This window comes from Bos mutus, chromosome 18, assembly GCF_027580195.1.
Source record: "Bos mutus isolate GX-2022 chromosome 18, NWIPB_WYAK_1.1, whole genome shotgun sequence".
NCBI classification, from domain to species: Eukaryota; Metazoa; Chordata; class Mammalia; order Artiodactyla; family Bovidae; genus Bos; species Bos mutus.
In genome coordinates this window covers 57,297,049-57,318,987 of record NC_091634.1, presented here as the reverse complement: position 1 = coordinate 57,318,987, position 21,939 = coordinate 57,297,049, and the positions used below count along the sequence as shown (strand labels likewise).

Sequence of the window (21,939 nt, the reverse complement as noted above, 5' to 3'; positions counted from 1 at the left end):
TCTGCAATCCTGATTTCTATCTAGGGTCCTTTCCCTCCTATCTGAAAAGCATCCTGTAGTATTTCCTCTGTTGTAGACGTGCTGAGGATATATTCTTTCAGCTTTTGCTTGTTTAAAAATCTTGTTTCCATTTATTTTTGAAGAGTGTCTTTACTGGGTATAGAAGCACCAGATGCCGGCTCACCTCTCTTGGCCTTTCAGCTTGTCCAGATGTCAGCCCCCCAGATTCTCGATCATACCGTCACTCTGATGCCCTCAAAGAGGGTGTGTGTGCATGTCTGTCTGAGTGTGTGTGGTTTTGTCCTGCTTTCTAACTGTTCTCAGCGAGAGTGTGGGTCTAGCAAACTGAGCTGCCATTGCTGGAAGCAGAAGTGCTAGACACATTTAAAACAGTCCAGAGCGCCCTGTCAGGGACTTATTAGCAGGTGTTCGTTTTACTTTCCAGGTTTGTTTTCTCTGGTTAGACTGTGGACTCTCTGAGGACAGTGTCCATGTCAGTCTTTGTATATCCTTACTCTTTGTATTGAGCACAGGATCTGGCTGTTGTCGAGCAGTGGTTCAAAGGCTGGCTGTGCCGCAAGCACTGCTAAGGTTGGCCTTCACCTTTGAGATTGCTCTGTTCCTGGGGCAGGTTTTCTCAGCCTCAGCACTGTAGACATTTGAGCCAGATGCTTCTTTGCTGTGGGGCTGTCCTGCGCTGTATTGGATGTTCTGTAGCATGCCTGGCCTTCACCGGCCAGGTACCAGTAGTACACCCCGCTTCCTGGCCCACAGTAAAGTCAGTAGACATTTGCTGACTACTCAAAGTGTCTCATGATATTTGCAGATTTCTTCTAGGGGGCAAATTCTGTCTGGTTGAGAACCACTAGAGTAATGCATAAGGTGCTCAGCAAAGGCCATTCAGCGTCATGACTTGGTGCTTTTGCATTTGTGTTTTCTAATGTGGACTTTCCTTTAAACCACAGGGTTTGAAACTGCCAAATCTTTCGCCCTCCATGGCGCACACGTGATCCTGGCCTGCAGGAACATGACGCGAGCCAATGAAGCCGTGTCCCGCATTCTAGGAGAATGGGTAAGCGAGCGCTTATATTTGTCTTTTTAATTGTCAAATACATATGCTGGGATAAATACTTGAAGGTTTTAGTACAGTTCATAAAGTTTATTGCTCTTGGAATAATGTTTTCTTTGTTGTTAAAGTCATACTCTCTTTGTTTATTTATGAATGGAAGGACAGGCAAGCCGTTCATAATTTGTTTATAGTTCTCTGTCAATGTCATCTGCTTTATTAGTCAGAGGTTCGAGAATGTTTACTCATTTAGCTCATTTATTAGGAAAAACAGAATGTGGTTGACGCCCTTGAGCGTGACTAAGAGGTTATATGTGGTTTTAGAATGACAAGGGAGCAGACTTTAGCCCCATCTGAGTTTTTCCTCTTAGCTTTTCTCTTTGCAGATGTGGGTGTTGATACGCCTGTGTGCACAAACATGTTTTGAGGGCAGTCAGTGCTCTTGGGGTTAAGGATATAGCATCAAATAAAACAAAATACCTGCCCTCCTCAGCTTCTAGGTAGGAGAAACAGACCATAAAGGGATAATTAAAGCTTAACGTGATGTCAGGTTGTTACAAATGCAGTGGAGGCCAGTGAAGCAGAGTGAGGGGTCAGGAGTGGACAGCGTGGGCTATTTCAGCTTGGGTGGTCAGCAGAGACCCCTCTAAAGCTGTGGCATTTGATCCAGGCCCTGATGACATAGCGAAGTAAGCCGTGCAAATGTCAGGGGAAATACTTTGCATGCACACGCAAAGGGGGTGGAAATGTGCCTGGGGAATTATAGGCTCAGTGGGGACGCTTGTGTGCCTGGAGCCCAGTGGAGGGTGAGGAGGTTGCAGAGGGTCTCAGAATCACGGTGACATGAGAGGGTTTGAGCCAGAGTGACACAACTGTTGAGTGATTTTTTTTTCTTTTTTAACATGATCACTGGGCTTTGAAGTGACATACAGACCTCATTCATTCCCGTGCCTGTGAAGCGCCCCACTGGCGTAGGCGCTGGGTGTCTAGTGTTAAGGGAAAACCGGTGTTGCCACTGTCTCTCTAGAGCTTTCAGCTGAGGGTGGAAGACAGAGCAAGCCAAAGAAAGGTAAACAGCAGTGTAAACCTGAAATGAGGCAAAGTGGTGTTCCAAAATGGTCAATGATGCCAGAGAGGCAGGGGGCATTTGGAGTCCTCAAGAAAGAGGTGGCTGAGCTGAGATCTAAGGCAGGATCAAGGGGAATTGGGAAGAAGGGTCAAACTGTGCCGAGGGGGTGGTCTGTGTGGTGGCTCTGGGGCGGGGGAAACAGGTGGCTGGAGCCGGGCGTGGAGGGGGCTGGATAGTCCTTGCCAAGACTGTCTTCATCCTCTGAACACCGTGGAAGATTTCTTGCCATCCGAAGAAATAGACCATGGTCTGTTTAAGAGAACGTCCGGCCTTCTGGGCTGAGAAGTTATGAAAGTCAAGAAAAGGGAGATTTATTTCTGCTTTTTCAAGCAGGATTTCAAACTTAGTATGTTTCAAATGAACCCTTGTCTTGATCTCACTGGATTCATTATTTTGAGTTAAATTAAAAAACAGGGCCCATTTTTTCCCCCAGTTATCTTAGCATCTTTTTAACTCCAGAGTTAGTAAAATGTATTAACCTCTACTACGTGGTATAGAGTAATCTTTAGAGATGTATAGAGAATGAATGGTCATATGTGCATATGGTTTGAATCTTCATGAAGTGTATACGATGAAAAGTGAAAGTCCCTTGCGTTCTTCTCTTGGGGGTATATATCATTAACTATTTCCTGTATGTTCTTCCAGAAGAGGTTGTGTATACTAGCCAACACACCTACATGCTGTTATGTACTTTGATTTTTTTTTTCCCCACTTAATACTAGAGGAAGTCTTTTGTTCTCAGTGCAGAGCTGCCTCGTGGCTCTTACCTGTTGCGTGGCCCTCCGTCGTGTGCTGATGCCGTCACTTATCCGCTTTGGTCTTCCAAGTGACGCTCTCGTAGAGTCCCGGCTCTCACATTTCCATCCAAAGTTGGCTCTCAACTCAGCCGCAGTGGACCATTCTTCTGTTTTTAGGTTTATTTATTTTTAATTGAAGGGTAACTGCTTTACAGCATCGTGTTGGCTTCTGCCGTACATCGGCATGAATCAGCCGTGGGTATGCGTGTGTCCTGTCCCGCCCCGCTAGGTTGTCACAGAGCCCTGGTTTGCGCTCCCTGAGTCGCACAGCAGATCGGCTGTCTATTTTACATGTGGTAGTGTTTCCACGCTGCTCTCTCCGTGTTCCGTTGCGTTTAAGTACCGCATCTTCTTTATCCAGTCCTCTGTTGATGGACGTTTAGGTTTCTTCCATGTCTTGGCTGTTGTAAATAGTGCTGCATTGAACACTGGGGTGCATGTAGCTTTTCTAGTTACTGTTTTCTCTGGATATATGCCCTGAAGTGGGATTGCTGGGCTTAAGCACTCAGTTAATTGTTAGTTAGCTGCTGCTGCTAGTAATAATAATAAAATAATTTCTTATTCATACATGAAAGTACAAGGGAATGTTTACTTTTCTTAACCTCTCCAAGTGGCCGAAAGAGGAGCTGTAGGGAGTGTGTTCATCAGCATGACTCCAGTGGAGTTGCAATGAATTTTTTCTGTCTTCATGTCTGGACTCCTACGTTTTAATAGATGTGTATTTAGTTTGTTGATGAGTATTTTCCAGTGGAGCTCATATTAGCACTCAACTGTCATTTGAAAAGCCATCTTAATTATTGATGTGATTGCTTTTTCTTTTGTATTTACAGAGAAACACACTTTGCATGTATTTAGGGAAGATTGTTAAGGGATCCGTCATCAGGAACAGCACGCAGTGGTTTATATTACAACGGTTATTGAGAAAGAGGGGAGACGAGGGCTCAGAGAGAAGATTTATTAGTCGGAGGTAATGGAATGTGCACGTGTCGGGGAGAGCGCGTGCTGCTCGCTGGGTGTTGCCACGCGTTTGATGCTGGGGGGACTGAAGTGTCGTAATTATTCTAGTTTTCAATAGAGTTGATACTCAGTCTGTTTAGTTGGAGTGAAGCCGGGTGGGAAGCTGACAGTGTTGTGTCACACTGCAGCCTCATCGATAAGCATCGGAAAATCGTGATTTCACTCTCATTGTCAGATATGGAGTGCTTGGTGCCAGCCTGCGTGTTAGTTTGCTGTGCTTTTAATGGATGCCGACAACCTGTTTTCATGACGCGGTCGTAAGGAGTGAGGAGGGCAGGATGCCACCCAAAACACTGCTCGAACTTCTAAGAGCCGCTGGAGAGATCTAGCTGCTTCTAGACTCTCTCTGATCCACTCAGTGACTTCATGATCGTGTGTGCTTCAGTGTTGTGGTCATTTCCCCCACTCTCCTGCGATAGAAGAAGCTTAAATCCGGTAATGTGCCCTTATAGACAGAAGGCCTTGGGTGTGATGCCTTCTCTCTTGTGATGTGTGTGTGCTGAGAGGAGGCGTGTGGGATGGGTAATCTACAAGCCTGGTGTCTGTCTAGTCAGGCAACTTGGCTTGGAAAAACTGATCATTGCTCAACTCATCACAGAATGTAAGGCTCTTCCCCATTGTTGTGAGTGATCTCTAACTAAACAGAAATATAAAAACTCTTAATCTTTTTAATAGTTATGGACTGTTGGGAAAAGTTCATCTGACATCAGCCGCTAGATTTGTTCCTCATTTCTTTGCTTTAAAAATTGTTTTTATGTATAGGATTGGATTTTCAATAAATTTAAGTATGGTGTAAACAAGTCTGTACACCAGCAAGAACTATATAAACCACTTGCTTTAATCAGTGTGTGCTTAGTCGCTTAGTCGTGTCTAACTTTAGCAGACACACACACACACACAGGCAGAAAGGTTCTACCTTGGGACATTTTTGTTTACAAAATGTCATCTCCTTATCACCTGCAGATGGAATTGGGTAGTCATAGCTGTGTCTGTACTCGGCGCTCTGCTTATTGGCACTTAGCAGTGAAATATTTGTGTGTGAAACCTATCTTGCAGATGAGGCTTTAGAGGCTGGAAGAAGGGGGAGGACTTTGCTCAAGCTCACACAGCTGGGAGCTACGTGGTCAACCCAAGGTGTGAAGCCGTGTCTCCTGACCCCAAAGCCCATCTCATTACCCGGTCCAGAATGACTGGTGTGTGTTGTGGTGGAGGACGGGCCTATTTCATGGGCTTGATTTCTCTGTCCATGATGTAAGGGTCCCTGTGGTTCTCTAGCAAAGAGAGCCGTACTGGTCGCGTTTTGAAACCCAGTTGCTGAGCCTCCCCTCCCCAAGGAAGCTCTTCCCAGACTTGCATTTCAAGTGTACACGGTGTAGTTACTGTTGAACTTCAGCTGCCTCTTTGCCCTTCCCTGTCACAGGCTCAGGAAAGATTCTTTATCAGATAATAAATTATTCATCCGTCTCATAGACATAATCGGTTGCTAAAATATTCTGAGTTTCCTCTGTCTCCAGAATGCCTAAAACTTGTGATGGGTTCTTCTCCTCCTCTTAAGTTTTTCCATTTCATTTCTCATTCTGAAATTTTTGCATTGACTTATTAATCTTGCCTGTTATTCATTGTCTTTGATCACCATCTCCTTGTCTTCGTTTGCATGTGTTGGTTTTTTCACTCAGTCTTAAACTGAATATTTCAAACTTTACATCCGTTGTAACCTTTGCATAACGAGGGCTATGATTTACTGCTGAGTTTTAAAGAGTGCAAAGTCAAGCATAGACGGAGAGCTCCAAACCACCACTCCCAACCACGTGAAATTCAGTGCAGATGCATTCTTGCATCAATACGGGCCCCCGAGTTCTTGTTAAACAATTTCAACATAGTGGGGAGAGATGGATTTCATCTTCAGATGATGTTCAGCCAGTGGTCAACAAGTCTTCCTTCTGGCCACTAGGCATTTAGGCTCCATCATTTAAGAGGAGAAAAGTATGTGTGAGACTGAGTTTCATGTTTATTATGGGGCGTCTACAGAGAGTCTCAGACATAGCCGTTGTTAGATGAAACAGAGGAGACACAGCCCTGAGCCAGTAAAACCTTCCGTGCACGGCCAAACAGAGATACAGCTGTACATGAGGCAGCGTCTCAGGGTGGGGTGGCTCACGCTACCAAAGGTTAAGGTTTTTTGTAAGCATGCATTTAAAATCGACTGAGTTTTAATTTACAGGGAGGCAGCCCAGAGGAGTAGAGGGAGCCCCGGCTCTGGAGTCATCCAGGCCGGGAACCAGTCATGATTCAGATGTGAGTTCGCTGCGTCTCCCTGGGCACATTTGGTTATGCCCTTGAACATTTGGTTCTGCCCTTGGTTTATTTACCTGTGGAAGGGGAATGGTCCTGGTAATGGTTCATTATGCACACTGTTGCACAGAACCCAGCACATAGTAAAAACTCAGAAAGAAAAAAAAAAGGTAGTTTCTGGAGAGGCCATCTTGCTCAACACAGATCCCTAAAGTAGGCACACTCTCAGAAGTCTTGTTCCTTAAAAAAAAATATCGATTAGAGCCCTCAGCAGTAGCCAGGCCTCCCTGCTTCTTCCCGTCAGAGTGTCAGGTCACACTGAGATGAGCTGGGGCGAGGCGAGGGCTCCATGCTTCTCCGGGGGGCAGGAGGGGCGTGCGGAAGTGACTGGCCGTGTCGCTGGTGCCCACGCCCTGGTGTGGCACTGGCTAGTGCTGGCAGAGGCCAGGGTTAGTGCCCGAGGTGTGTGGCTGGCAGGCCCAGTGGTCTGTTCCTGGGGAGCTCACCTGGGACTAAGCCCTTGCCCCTTAGTCAGCTGGGGACGCAGATGTGCCTGGATTTTGAAGACTTGAGAACTAAGTGGCCACGGTAGTTTTAAAATCTGTCCAAAAAAATAAAAAATAAAATCTGTCCACACATTCCTTCTCCTCTTTTTTTTTGTGTGTGTCATTTTAACGTTTATTTTCATTTTATTTTTGGCTGCGCGGGGTCTCTGTTGCCGCGCGCAGGCCGTCTCTAGTTGCATCGAGCACAGGCTTCTCATTGTGGTGGCTTCTCTTGCTGCAGAACACCAGCTCTGGGGCGCATGGGCTCAGTAGCTGTGGCTCAGGGCCTTAGTTGCTCTGCGGCATGTCGGATCTTCCTGGACCAGGGATTGAACCGGCATCCCTTGCATTGGCAGGTGGATTCTTAACCACCGGGCCACCAGGGAAGTCCCTACACATTCTTGGATGCCCATTCCCTTCAGATATGGATCCTCATTCTCCTCCCCTCCAGTGTGGGCTGGACATAGCGATTCACTGTTCAGGGATACAGTATGGCAGAAATGATGGAGCGTGACTCACAGGAAGGATCGTAAAAAGCTGGTGGCTTCCTCCTGCCTGGTGTCCTGGATCGCTCAGCGTGGGGGAAGCCAGCTGCTGTGCTGGGGGGTGCTCGGGCATCCCCATGGAGAGGCCCTGGGATAAGGAACTGAGCCCCACGTGACAGGCCTCCTGAGAGCCCTCTTGGACTCCTCCATCCCCGTCAAGCCTGCAGACGACTGTGGCTGAGAAGTCAATGGCAACCGCACCAGAGATCTCGAGTCAGAACCATCTGTTTCTGACCTAGAGAATCTCGGTGAGACAGCAAATGCTTACTGCCTTAAACCTCTACACCTTGGGAGATGTGTTACATAGCGGTAGGTAACAAATATGGGGTCCTGGCCTCAGGGGAATAGACTCTTAGAAACTGGGCAGTGAGTGCAAAGGACAAGATGGGGACAAGGTGGGGACTTGCCCAGAGATGGCCTCCGAGTGCAGGGCGCCTTATGTTCTTAGGGTGATGTCAGCTGTCTCAGTCACCGTGTCCCACCTCCTCCTACTGTGGAGACCACTTACACAGCTTCTCTGAACAGAGCTCACCCGGATTTGGCTTAAATGCTTCCAGGGATGGATAGGCTTCTCGCTGCAAAGGCAGCCCATCCTGTTGCTACTCATCTCATAATTAGACAGTTCTCCCCGTCTTTTCCCCACCAGCCTTCTCATCAAAACCTACCGAGTACTCACATCTCTCAAATTCTGTAAGTAATAAATCCAAAGTTATTGACGACACCAGGTTACTGAAAGTTGGCCGTGAGGCTGGCCCCTCTCATTTCTTTGTATCCTGTGTCCCCCCGCTTTTTTTTTAAATTGGAGTTAGGGATTCATGTGGGAAAGCTCAGCAGCCGGGGAGAACCATCTGCTCTAGTGCCCTTCAGTGGGTACCAGGTGCAGAGCCCGGACCTACTGGGCCTTCCTCAGAGTTAATGGATCACTGTGAGCCAAGCACAGAGTCTCCTTTTAAATGACTGAAGAACACTGCCCTCATCTACCTGGTGGTTCTCAGGTTCTGATTGTTCCAGCCACACTGTGATCTGTAAAGTGGGTAGCCGGGAGAAACTTCAGTGCATCTCTGTAATGGTTTTGTTGTTGTTTATTGAGAGGGACTAATTAACTTTGATTATTGCACTAATATTATGGCACTTTGACAGCCCTTCAGATTTATGACTCCGGGAAAATAAACAAATGAAATGCAGGTGCTGGAGCAGAAAGAATAAGTTATTACTGAACTTTAATTACCTGGAATGTTTTAGCCAGGAGAGAATTAGTTGATGAATTACAGGATGTTGAAATCTACATCAAATTGTGAGCAACATGCAGACAAAAATGAAAAGGGCGGCTGGGAGGGTGCTGTTTTTCAGGGAGGAAAGGATAGGGCACATCTGATGGTGATCTGAATAGTGTTTCATCGATTAATCCCTGTTTCCAGTGGAGCAGGATTTTACACAGTGCTGTTCAGAGCTCGGTCCCTGACCCCACTGTCAGTACCACCTGAGAACCTGTTAGAAACGGAGGTTCCTGGCCTCCCTGTGCCTGAGACCTTCTAGATCAGAGTTTCTGGAGGTGGAGCCCAGCAGTGTGTGTTTCACAGTCCCTCCAGGAGATTGCAGTGTATTGCTCTGCAGTTCTCATGCTGTGTGCCTTTTTTTTTTTCAAATAAAAGGGCAAGTACAGATTTTTACCTCTTTTTACAAAAATCAGGTGTTGTTCTTACAGCCTCATTTACCAGCTAACCCGGAGATTCTTAGACTGTTTAAAAAAACTGTACGGGTACTTATGAAACATCCGTTTTGTACTATATGTAGTGGGTGCTCTAAGACAGTTTAGTATACAGTACGTCCCCTACATACAAACCACCTTCAGTTTGTGCGAAGTTTTGAAAGTTGTGAACTTTCAAAGTAGCAGCGTGTGTTCTCGTGTCCAGTCATGTAAGTTAGTTCGTGTGTCTGGTGTACAGTGTCAAGCGCGTGCGTCCTCGTTTAATTCTCCTTGTAGTATTTCCTGCTCTGAGAGCCTTTAACAGATTGGTTGGGGGAAAGGTTCGTGCTGCTTAGAAACTGTGAAAATAGAGAAAAACACGTTTACTCATCTGCAGCCCTCTCTGAGGAGTAGGGTGACAGTTTATTGTTCAAACCAGAAAATGCGGAGAGCCATAGGGCCATGCTGATTATCCCAGGAGAAGAGGCAGCAGCCGGGAGAGAAGCAGGGATGTCCGAGCAGCCCCGTCCAGTGCAGTTACCCAGCCGTCTGCCCTGGCCGGGCTCCGTACGGCACAGGTGCAATCTGGCTTCCGATGAGCCCTGCACCGGCCTTCGTCTCTGCAGCTCTGGGTCCTCTCCTGGCCTCACCTTTTAAGAACTTGCTGTTTTCATTCCCATAGAAGCCTGGCCAGCCTTCAGCCCAAGACTGTCGCCATTCCTTGGACAGTTAGTTGCAGAGCTAACTGTGACTCCAGATCTTTCGTTGTGAAAGTTGCAGAGATTTTTTTCCTATTTCTTGCCTCGCTGAGTCTTCGCTGGGGCTTGTGGGCGCTTTGTTGTGTCCTGTGGGCTTTGCTTGTTGCAGAGCATGGCCTCCAGGGCACACGGGCTGTAGAGCGCCTGGGCTCAGTGCTGTGTGATGGGACGGGGACCATTTTTTAAGTCTTTACTGAATTTGTTACGATATTGCTTCTGCTTTATATTTTGGTATTTTTGGCCCGAAGCGTGTGGGATCTTAGTTCCCTGACCAGGGATCGAACCCACACCCCCTGCACTGGAAGTCCAAGTCTTAACTGCTGGACCACCAGGGAGGTCCCAGCACTGCAGTGTCTGTTGCAGGCAGCCTTCCTTTCGTGTGGTTTCTCCCATCGTCTGACCCTTCCAGAGGCCGCCTTCTTGTGGAGAGTGCCGTGCGCCCGAGGAGCAGAAATGCAGTGTTGACGTTGGACTGAGCCTGACTGTCCATAATGTAAACCTACCCAGAATTCGTGCAGCGCCGTTTAGAAATGCACAGCGATCATCAAAACTGCCTTCCACCTGGGGTGGTTCATGGCTGGTCTGGTCTGGGAATGTGGGTAAGCGAGAGCTGGTTAAGTGTTTATTTTCAGCTCTGGTTAAATTTGCAACCTTGGAGAAGATGCTGGGGCACGTGGCAGCGAGGTTGGTGATCAGAGTCCTCGTAGGCTTGATGGCCTTCTTGCATGCCTGCCAACGGCTTTGGGGAGACATCAAAGAAGAGCAGAAATAATTCTGTGTTTCCTTAAGGTATATGTGAAAAAAAAAAGTTCTTTTTAGTCATATATGACCCATTGCGTTTGAAGTAACTCTTTTAGCCGTTACTTGTAGGGGATCCAGCAAAATGGAAGCTAGTTTGTGTAAGAGAGATACAATGGAAGCTTCATTCATGAATTGGTGAAGTCATTTGTCTTTTTTAGGGAGAGTTTTGGATTACAGGGTGACATTTTGGTAGACTGGTGTCGTCAAATGGTAGCATTCGGGGATTGAAAAGGACTTGCTGAAATCATCCCGTTTACCCCCCACCCCCAACTCGACAAATGGGGAAACTGAGGCCCAAAGAGGGTAACTGAGCCTGTAGTGTGGCAGGCAGGGATGCCTTCTTGGAGATGCTTGTCATATTGCCCATTTGTCTGCTGTGAAAAAAAAAAATGGGTGCATGTTTGTTTGTTTTTTAAAAGACAATGGAACTGCCTGTAAGATAGGAACCGAAGCAGCCAACACTTCTGCCACTTCATCTGGATGGCTAGTTTAATTCTTCTCATTTTGGTGATGGTGACGATGATGATACAGTAGTAGTAATGGTAGTAGGGGCATTGTGTGCCAGTCTCGGCGTGCAGCGCTTTCAGTGCCTCAATCCAGTTCATTTGTACTGTCATAAACCGCATTGACGTAGTTACGATTATGAATCCTATTTTCAGGTAATATGAGGCTCAGGACCTTGTCTAAGCACACACGGCAAGTAAGCAGAAGAGATGAAATGCCGTCGGAGGGCAGAAGGCTTGCCCGTCATGTTCCTCTCGGTGATCCCTGGTGTGCAGCAGTGTCTGGGCTGAGTTTGTTGAATGAATGACTGAGAGTACATCAGGGTTGGCCACTGAGCCCTGCGGGTTATAACCTGGGTGGCAGCACTGTGGGAAGGGACAGTTTGGTTGCTTTGTTTTTGGAAAACTAGACCAGTGGAAGGTACATATAACCAGATTATTTTTCTCGGGTACTCAGCTGTGTGAATCGATTTTCATGTTGGTGCCGCTGAAGTGCCCCCACTTCTTCATCTGCCCGCTAGCTTGTTGAAGATGGACTAGTTTATGGGACACAGTGATAAGCACACTGTATCCCAGTTCTTTGAAAATCACTGATCTGGTTCAGGCATTCTCAGTTGGCCAGCTCCCCTCACCATTCAGAAGCGGGAGCTGGCTCGTAAATCCACTTGATTTGGAAGGAGAGAAGAGTGGATCAGCTGGAGGGACAGAAATTGAGAGCAGAGGGGCCATGGAAGGACTCGTGGACGCATCCCGGAGCCTTTGGCCTTCACCTGGAGAGACAGTGTGTGATGGGGAGAAAGAAGGGTGGCCAGAAACCAGTCACTACTATAAAAATTACAAGACCTCTGGCGACACTAGCTAGGCCTTCGGAAGTGCGTGTAGAAACCTTCTTGTTGCTTGTTGCTTCGGTCAGAAAACCAGCTGGGGTGGTGCTTCTGAAGTCCCCTTTCCTTTCGGAAAGTAAGTAATTGTCCTGCAGCCTGTCAAGACCGATGGTTACTGAAGGAGATGAACTGGAGAGGGAAAGAGAGAAGGAAACACAGCCAGGGTTGGGGTTGGGGGGATAGACACACAGAGAAAGACAGACAGACGCGCACACGGGGGAGAGAGGTTGGGGGAGGGAGGGAACCACTCTCCTGAGTGTTTTTATGGAGCTTTTTAGTGCCAGCCTCTGCATGATGGGTTTGATCACTGTTTTCAGAGTTCTCTGATCATTTCTTGCTCAGAAAGGAGGAAATTAGAATTGTTGAGCTATGATTTGTTTTAATCAGAAAGAAATTGTCTAACATAAATCTCCCGTGAGTGCTGGAAAAGCCCTAAAGTGGCCAGGAAAAAAAAATACCAATACTTTGCAAAGGAGGAATGATTGTTCCAATCCGTGGCTTAATTGACTCTAAGCCTTAATGAGACTCGGGCTGGAGCAGGCTGTACAGGCTTGGTGGCTGGGACCACCAGTGAAAGGCCCCAGGGAGGGGAGGACTTTGGGGTGGTTATTTGGTTCTTTGCTATGGACGCGATTTTTCTAATTGAGCGGGAGTCCCTAATACCAGATAGTCATTTTTTTTTTCCTATGAAGAGAGTAAATTTTTTTCTCTAACACAATAATTTATTTTAAATTACAGCCTTTTCTATTGGAAGCATTCATTTATGTTAGATTATCATTCCCCAAGTGAAGTTTCACTGATGCTGTATAATTAAATATAGATTGTTTTTAAAGAGTATATATTTTAAATTTATAAGTGGACAGATTGTGGTATATCAGACTTTATTTAAGGAGAGTAAATAGCTCCTCCCAATGAGCATGATGCTGGTCAGAAAGGATTCCTTCGGCCTCAGTGTGTCCCTGTTCTGGGCCAGGCACCTTCGTGGGAAGGGATGCTGAAATGTGCTTGTGTCATCCGTCTAGAAGCGAGGTCTTACCAGTATAAATAACTGGCTCGGGCTCTGATCTGCCCCAGTTTGAATCCTGTTTCTCTACAGACCAGGTGACCTTCACTTCCTGTTTCCTCATCTGTAACATGGGATGCTAACAGTATCTGAGTCACAGGGTTGTGAAGATTAGCTGCTCTTGCACAGAAAGTGCTTAGAATGGTACCTGGATACTTAGCACAGTACCTGGGTACCGGCTGTGTGCTATACAAGATTAAAAAAAAAGGGCATTTGAGGCCGCTGTGTGGTTTGGCTCCTGCCTGCCTCTCCAGGTTCCCCTCCTACTACTCTCCTCCTTGTCCCAGCCGTACCAAACTCACGGCTGTTCCCAGACTCTCTGTCTCTCTTTCGGCCCAGAGGACTTCCTCTGCTTAGGGCAACCTCAGCCACGGTCATCCTAACTGATGGGCACGTCCTTATGCTGTGAGTCTCTGCCCATGTGCGTTTTCTCCCCAAAGCTCTCGAAGACTGCTTTTCCCCCCTCCTGCCCAGCTTCCCTCCCTCCCTTCCCTTCTCTTAGCAGAGGGTTAGCACCCCCTTTTCTCTGAGAGACGTGGCAGTGATGAAGAAAACAAAGGTCCCTGCCTCCAAGGAGCTTACAGTCCATGTTTTGGTTTTTAAACACGTGTCCATCACAGCACTGCTCACATCACACACTGATTGTTGGCTGAATAAGCCAGAGACATCTGTGGGAACTTTATTGTATGCCAGGCATCCCACTGGATGGTGAGCCTGTGTAGTACCTGAGATTCTGTGCTTGCCTTCCGGGAGTAGAGGTGTTTTGACAGATGTGTACGTTGATAATAGTATTATTATTACTAACCCTCCACTTAGGGGTGCAGGTGTGAATGGGCAGGAGTTGGGCAGGCCCTGGCTGCCAGCCCAGGTTCAGTAATGGCCAGGCAGCAGCAGACCCCGGGCCGTGTGTCCCGTCGCCTGTGGCTGCTGTTGGACCAGTCGGCTGGAAGTAGGCGGGTTTCTCTCTGACTCCAGCCGCCGAGTTCATGGTCACAGCCTGCAGTGTGGAGTCAGCCCGACCTGCATAGGCGTCCTGGCTCTCCATCCGCTGGTGGGGCATGTTCTCAGCCCAGGCACCCCTCCGGCTGACTGGGGAAGCGGGGGCGCTGTTCCCCTTGCAGGGCACTCGTCAGGATGGAGTGGGATGACAGTGCTGGCTCCTGGCTGCACTCTGGCCCACCCGCTGGTGCACTTGAGTGAGAGCTTCTGGGGTCTCTTCCTCACGCCTGTCCGTCTTGGCTCCGGCCCCTCTGGGTCTTCCTGACCCCCTCTTCCCTCCGGATGCCAGCCAGTGCCTCTTTTGGGTATGTCTGCCCCAGTGAAGCCTCCTCGCTGCGGTACTGGATCCCGTGGGATGGTGACGGTTTCCGGAAGCTTCTGGTCCGTGCGCCAGCTGGGAGGAAGCAGAATCATTCCCCGTGCCTTGGCTCGCATCCTAGAAGGCTGCACAGATACTCTGGGCAGGCTTCAGCGATCGTGCATCAAGGCCTCCATTATGGCTCTGGAATGAAAACATGCCCCGGTGCTCCCCGCGTGCGGAGCTGGAGGCTGTGCATGGCCCAGACCTCACAGTGGCACTAACCTGCCTCCCACCCAATCAGGAGGTCCCACGGCAGCCAGGGGCTGCTCCACACGCTCAGCTGCATGCTTGTTCCTCTGAGGATGCAGAAAGAAAAACAAAAGCAGGCGTTCCCAGGACCCGAAATGTCGAGACGCACTTCCGGCCTGAGGCCGGACGGGTCACTTGAAGCTCAGAGAAGTGATCTGTCCACGTTTGTGGAGCCAGACTCGGGACAGGCCACAGAGCAGTCACGACTGCCTCGGTGGTTGCTCATCTTTGTCAGGAATGCCGACTTCATAGCCCCACATTCATGTTCTCCTTAGCAGGGACCCTCCTGTAGAGGTAGTCGTGAATCTGGCAACTCAGAATCGTAAAGGTTTTAGGATTTGTGGAGAATTTATCCGTGAAAGGAAATGGACGAATTAAAAATACAAATGGGCTCAGCTGCCCCCGCAGGGAGGAATCCTCGGGATCCATGTTTCTTCCCCCTTCATGCTGTAAACATATGGCGCGGGTTTTCTGCCCTCATTACAGATGCTGAGAGGAGGCAAAGACAAATATTTATATTACATTCATGTTTTACAGTAAAAACACTGTTCGGTTTGTTTATACAGTTCCAGTGTTACAGTTTTTATGGTTGGTAATGAAACCACTGTAAAAACCAGCCTGGGTTATATAGCAGATACGATAAGGCCCAAGTATTCAGGGAGAGACCCTGGACGGGATGGTTGACGTCACGAGTGGGGCATCAACGGCTGAACGATGTGTTAGGACAGGGCAGGCTAGGCTATAATAACAGACGACCTCAGAGTCTCCAGGGCTTAAAGCAGCTGAGGTTTATTTCTCCTTCCAGTGACGTTCTCCATCGGGAGTTGCTGGGAAGGCCGAGCTAGATGGAACCTGCCTTAGCTGCCCGGAGTCAGTGTGCACTGCTGGAGGCTGTGACAGAGGACGAGAAAGGCTTGCTGACCACGCGCTGCGCTTCGGGTTCATGGCTCAGAGGCGGCTCACGTTCCAAGGGCCAAAGCCACGTGCAGCCTCTGGGTGCAGGGGGCATACCCACCATGTGCACGGAGGGCGGGGCGCAGCCAGGATAGCAGAGCGCCGCCCGCAGGACCCTTCTGGCCGCCTCAAGCCTTTCTGGGGTTTGTTGTTGTTTAGGTGCTAAGTCGTGTCCGAGTCTTTGCCACCCGGTGGACTGTCATCCTCCAGGCTTCTCTGTCCATGGAGTTTTCCGGGTGAGAATACTGGAGTGGGTTGCCATTCCTTCTGCAGGGGACCTTCCCGACCTAGGGATCGAACTAGCGTCTGCTGCATTGGCAGGCGGGATTTTTACCACAGAGCCACCTGGAAAGAGCTCCTTTTTGTTGTTACTTAACTGTAAGTCGGGCTTCCCTGATAGCTCAGTTGGTAAAGAATCCGCCTGCAATGCAGGAGACCCTGGTTTGATTCCTGGGTCGGAAAGACCTGCTGGAGAAGGGATAGGGTACCCACTCCTGTGTTCTTGGGCTTCCCTTGTGGTTCGGCTGGTAAATAATCCACCTGCAATGTGGGAGACCTGGGTTTGATCCCTGTGTTGGGAAAATCCCCTGGAGGAGGGAAAGGCTATGCACTCCAGTACTCTGGCCTGGAGAATTCCATGGACTGTATAGACCATGGGGTCACAATGAGTCGGACACAACTGAGCAACTTTCACACTTTCAACTGATAGTCTGTGTCTTGTCCAACTTTGAATCAAATCGCGGTAAAGAGGGCATAAGAGACCACCCCTGTCTCCCTAAAGTTGATGAGACTCCTGTCTTCATTTTGCCATGACCTGGATAGAAGGGACCCGCAGCTGTCTCCAGGAATAGGTCACAGTGCAGAAAAAGGTTTCAGATCCACAGGTTGAGCTGTGATTTTGCCTGAGTGTGTTTGCGTTTATATGCTGATGCCTGGAAGCCCATCAGTAGACTGCGCTCCCTTAAGACCATTACTCTCAAGTGGTGTACACTGCCCCCGTCATGCAGGCATGAAGCGCTGGAGATGACCAGCGATCCAAAGGAAATGAGAAGTGTACTTACGAAAGCAACACGAAGCGACTTTCCACAGACACTTAAAGGTGGTGTCTGGAGCTGAAATGTCCAGTATGGTAGCCAGTGGCCACGTGTGGTAATTGAGGGCTTGAAATGTGCCTGGTCCAGGTTGAAATGATCTGTAAGTGTGAAATAAAATACTTTACAGATTTTGAAGACTTAGTATAAACATATGACATATTTTATTAATTTTTTATATTAGTTTCCATGCTGAGATGATGTTTTAGATACTGGATTTAATATTTCAACTGTGTTGAAATATTAAAGTTGCTTTCACTTGTTTCTTTTCACGTCTTTTTTGACTTGTCTACTAGAAAATTCAAATTACATATGTGACTTTCATTATTTTTATTGAACAGGACTGATCTAAAGGGTAAGCATCAGGAAGAGAGAGAGAGAAAATAACTTGATGCCTTTTTCATAAATTCCTCATTGCTGGAACTCACAGTTTAACCTGACAGTTTATATCCTTGTTGCCATTTTCTGCTTAATATTTTTTTTTGTATTTTAAAATAATTCCAAATTTTCATAGTAGTTGCAAAGACTAGTACCTAGAGTTCCTTGGGGACCCCTCACCCTGCTTCCTCCAGTAATGACATCTTATATAACAATACTGCTAAGTTGCTTCAGTCGTGTCTGACTCTGTGTGACCCTATAGATGGCAGCCCACCAGGCCCCGCCGTCCCTGGGATTCTCCAGGCAAGAACACTGGAGTGGGTTGCCATGTCCTTCTCCAATGCATGAAAGTGAAAAGTGAAAGTGAAGTCGCTCAGTCGTGTCTGACTCTTAGCGACCCCATGGACTATAGCCTACCAGGCTCCTCTGTCCATGGGATTCTCAAGGCAAGAACACTGGAGTGGGGTGCCATTGCCTTCTCCGATAACAGTACTAAAATGGTCAAATGTAGGAAACTGATATTGGTAGAATATTATAAAGATTTTATTCATATTTAATTGGTTTTTACATGTACTTATTTGTGTGTGTGTATATAATTCTGTGAAAGTTTATCATCTACTTAGGTTTGTGTAACCACCACCATAATCAAAAAACTGAACTGTTCTTGCATCTCCCAACCAACACTCTTTATGTTAGTTTTTATTCTTTGAGTTACTTTTTACATTTTTAATTGATGTATAGTTGATTTATAGTGTTGTGTTAGTTTCTGATGTACAGCAGAGTGGTTTGGTTATATAAAGATGTTTGTGTATGTGTGTGTGTATATATATACTTTTTGATGTTATTTTCCATTATGGTTTATTACAGTTTCCTGTATATAGGGAATATAGTTCCTTGTGCTATTCAGTAGGACCTTGTTAATCCATTCTATATACAATGGTTTGCTGAGTTATTTCTTAATTAGGTCAGTTACTTAGGGTGAAAAACTTCTAGGCAACTTACTAGCAAAAGATGCTCTTGGCCCCGAAGTCCATTGCTTTGTCTCTCCATCCTGCTCCTGGAGCGTAGCCGAGTTATCCCCAGCTCTGCATGGAGTTACCCCTCACCTTGAGCACAGTGAGAGTAGTGCACATCTCTTGACAAGGCAGTTGCTTCCTGACCCAGTCTTAAAGGCGACGGGAGTGCCGTCCCCTTAAACAGGCAGCTTGTGTGACCCGTGTGGGCCAGGTGTTCTGGACGATTTACACGGAATCTAACTCCCAGAGTTGCAGGTTTTCTCTTCTCTTTTCTTTTTTAAAGAAAGTGCCTTATAAGTTGCATTTGGTGCTTTTGGAAATAGGTATTATTTGCTGTATTGGAAAGCTTTTTTTAAGTAGGAGGGTTAACTGGGTATGTGCGTCTCTGGCTACTTAAGTAGGCTTTCTTGATACTTGCATCCTAAGATTTGTGTCCGTTTCTTGTTGTTAAAGTCAAGTACACTTTATCCTAATTTTCAACACCTCGGGAGGGCACAGAGAGGCACTTGTCTGCACTTTCTTCAGGCTAAACAGCCCAGGGAGCAGAACCCTGCGTGATCAAGCCCCTCTGTGGCTGGTTCTGCCTTCCTACATCCTTACTAAACATACCGTCCAGACACAAATGCTCTGTTCCTCTGTTTACCTTTTCCTGAAAGAACAAGAGGTTTATGTTACCAGCTTATACTGGTTACATATCAGTGTGGCATGTTCTACATTTTATTAATCCAGGAATATGTTCCCTTAACCCCTCCAGGATGGAACCGTATCTGCAATGCTTATTTTCAACTTCAAGATCTGTTATGACTTTGGAAATCTTAAACAAAAGTTTTTAAAATGGCACCCCACTCCAGTACTGTTGCCCGGAAAATCCCATGGATGGAGGAACCTGGTGGGCTGCAGTCCATGGGGTCGCTAAGAGTCAGACACGACTGAGCGACTTCACTTTCACTTTGCACTTTCATGCATTGGAGAAGGAAATGGCAACCCACTCCGGTGTTCTTGCCTGGAGAATCCCATGGACGGAGAAGCCTGGTGGGCTGCAGTCCATGGTGTCACACAGAGTGGGACACGACCGAATCGACTTAGCAGCGGCAGCCGCAGCAGCAGCAGTTTTTAAAATAAAATCAGTGACTGTGAGAGTCCCGTGTGATAATGGAAAAGAAATGTAATTTCTTTGCACCTCAGTTTCAGTGTGTGTAAATTGAAGAGACTGATCGTGATGATTATGGTGTGATTTGTTTTGTTGCTATTTGAATATATTGTATTTGTTGTAGCGTGAGGCCCACAGCTGACTGTCCATTGTGTAATTGCAGTAAAAATAGACAAAGCCTCCAAGCACAGGACCTTGCACTTTTGGGTACTCAGTGAATAACTTCATTTCAGTCGGTTTCTCCTGTTTGTTGAATGAATGAGTGAATGGATGAATGAATGAATGAACTTGAATTCCCCCATCACAGTTAGCTTTCTTCTTGAAGGTTGAAAGAAACTACATAGTTTTGACATGCTTTGGAGAACCAAATCAGAAAACATAAAACAAGGCATGGAAACCAGTTGAGTTTCTGTTTCCCTTATTATTCCATTTTTTAAAATCTAAGTCCGTATTTTTGTATGATGCAAATGATCAGGTTTAAACAGATTCTTTGGAAGATGTGGTTCGGGTTCAGGGATTTAAATGATGTGGTGGGTGTTTCCCAGGCATTTTAAGACCTCCTAAGGCCTCCATTTCCATTAAGCATTATGGATGCATTCCAAGAATTTAATTAATATAACATCTCTTCGTTCATTGTAATTCCTCACCAGGGTTAGGAGAACTTGGGAGTGTTTAGTTTTTTATTCAGTTGATTAAAAGGTACTTTCTATGGTTTTCTAAGTAGCTATTTTCTATGGAATTCAGAAGTTGTCCATGAATATTAAATCAATACAACTAAAATGATCAAAGCATTGAGAAGTGCTTTCATCCAAACATAGAAGAATAGTTCTCTTGCCTCAGTTGGGAAAAATAAAGTTATAAGGCTACAGATTGGAGTAAAAGGGTCATATTTGAAAAATCCCAGAACGGTAGGAGTTTTATTTGGAAGTTTTGAGGAGCTCAAAATAAGAAGAGGGAAAAAAAAATAAAAACCAGTAAATCTTATACTTCATAGAATGGGCATTAAACTATGGGCTGTCATGACATGGTCCAGGCTGAAAATCCATTGGCTTACATACGGACATTGCAAGATCTGTGCGTGGTTAACATCCTTCGTGGGTCTTGGTGGGGTGAGGGTGGGGGAAGGACATGCCTTTGGAATCAAATAAATGTTTTTCCTTGGGGCCGCTGGAGAAAGTGGAACCTACATCTGACGCAGTAAGGCACATCTTCTGTTACTATTCTGTGCTTGGCTAACGTTGCAATTAGATTGGATCCTGGCGAGGAGGGGCTGGGACAGAGGAGGCGGGCGGGGGTGGGCAGGAGGTCATTCTGGGTGCGTCCTGGGACCGCCTCACTGCTCGCACTGCTGCCACTGGGTTGCGCTCACTGCCATGGGTGATCTTTGCTCACAGGTAGGGAAGGAAGAAAAACATACTTCTGCCTGTCAAAAGTAGCATAATCATGAGTTTCTAATACATTTGTTTGAGCTTTCAACAAAATGCTCCAAACATTTATCACATGGCCCCAACATTTTAACAGGTTTCATTAAAAAAAAAACCTTGGATACCGTTTTTGTACATATTATACATGGCATCCACATGAATATGTTAAATGCACTTTATTACTTTCGGTCTCTCTGTCTTTTCTCCCCTGTACATGATTGCTATTTTATAGCTATATTTTGGTGGAATTAACATAGATTATCCACATAGAGAAGGTTTCGGGTGGGGATTTACAACAAGGCAGGTTCTTCATCCTTGGAAGGGATCCTTCTCTGAGTTTGGGATTTGAGAATGCATTTTGGAGTGGTCCAAGCCGGCTGGAAGGTGCAGCCTGTGGGAAGATGAATTGAAATCTTTATTAGAGCCATTCTCAGAATTTACGGGATATTTGATCACAGGCGTGACTTACCTCAAGAATGATGGAATGCTTCTGCTTGGAATATTTTTAATTAATCTGCCTTGGTTGTATTGAAACTGTGACACAGAGAACACTAGAAGTTGGTAAGGAATAACTCAGAACTATATGGAGAACAACGTGGTTTTTGGGCAAGTTAGTGAACCTCTTTGTTTCCATTTCTTTGTACATAGAAGGAAGATAAAAAATAGGCCCACGTCCTGAATTTTTGTTGGGAAACGCGTGAGTGTTTATGACAGCTCAGAACAGTGTGTGCCACACAGTAAGCCCTTGGTGTTGTGGCCGGTTTCCTGTTGTTGCTCTTGTTTCTGACTGTGGCCGTTTGTTACTTGGAAGCTCTCACCGTGGATGCAGTCCACGGGGTCGCAGAGTCAGACGCGACTGAGCGACGGAACTGCACTGGCTGGTGGTTGATGCATTCTCTTCCCTGTCCATTTTGTAATAGTAACTGTCAAAGCTTTTATCCCTTGGCTGAGAATTTCTTTATTATAAATCGTGCTGTTACAGCTGGTTATGAAATACATAATGTAGGTGGGAAACAGCTAAGACTTGAACGTGGAGGAAGAAAAGTTCTTAACGAGGAAGGGTCATGTATGAGTTAGTTTTGGCTGCAGTAGCAAGCAGTGCCGAACCCTCAGGGGCTTGCAGAAGCAGTGTGTATTTCTCTGTTCAGGCCCCACCAGGGCTGGAGATTGGCCTTGGTCTTGCTGTCCTAGCTGGGCTTCCCTGGGCTGGTTCTTACGACTTGGCATTCC

At 46.7% G+C, this 21,939-nt stretch overlaps 1 protein-coding gene across 4 annotated transcripts in view; it reads left to right on the top strand.

Annotated features, from left to right (window-relative positions):
- Positions 1–21,939, top strand: part of WWOX (WW domain containing oxidoreductase) — a 907,225-nt gene that overhangs the window by 53,959 nt on the left and 831,327 nt on the right. For all 4 annotated transcript variants that reach the window (XM_070388665.1, XM_070388666.1, XM_070388664.1 and 1 more), the window contains exon 5: positions 966–1,072. In XM_070388665.1, coding sequence (XP_070244766.1) covers positions 966–1,072 — 107 coding nt within the window. The remainder of the gene's footprint in view (positions 1–965; positions 1,073–21,939) is intronic.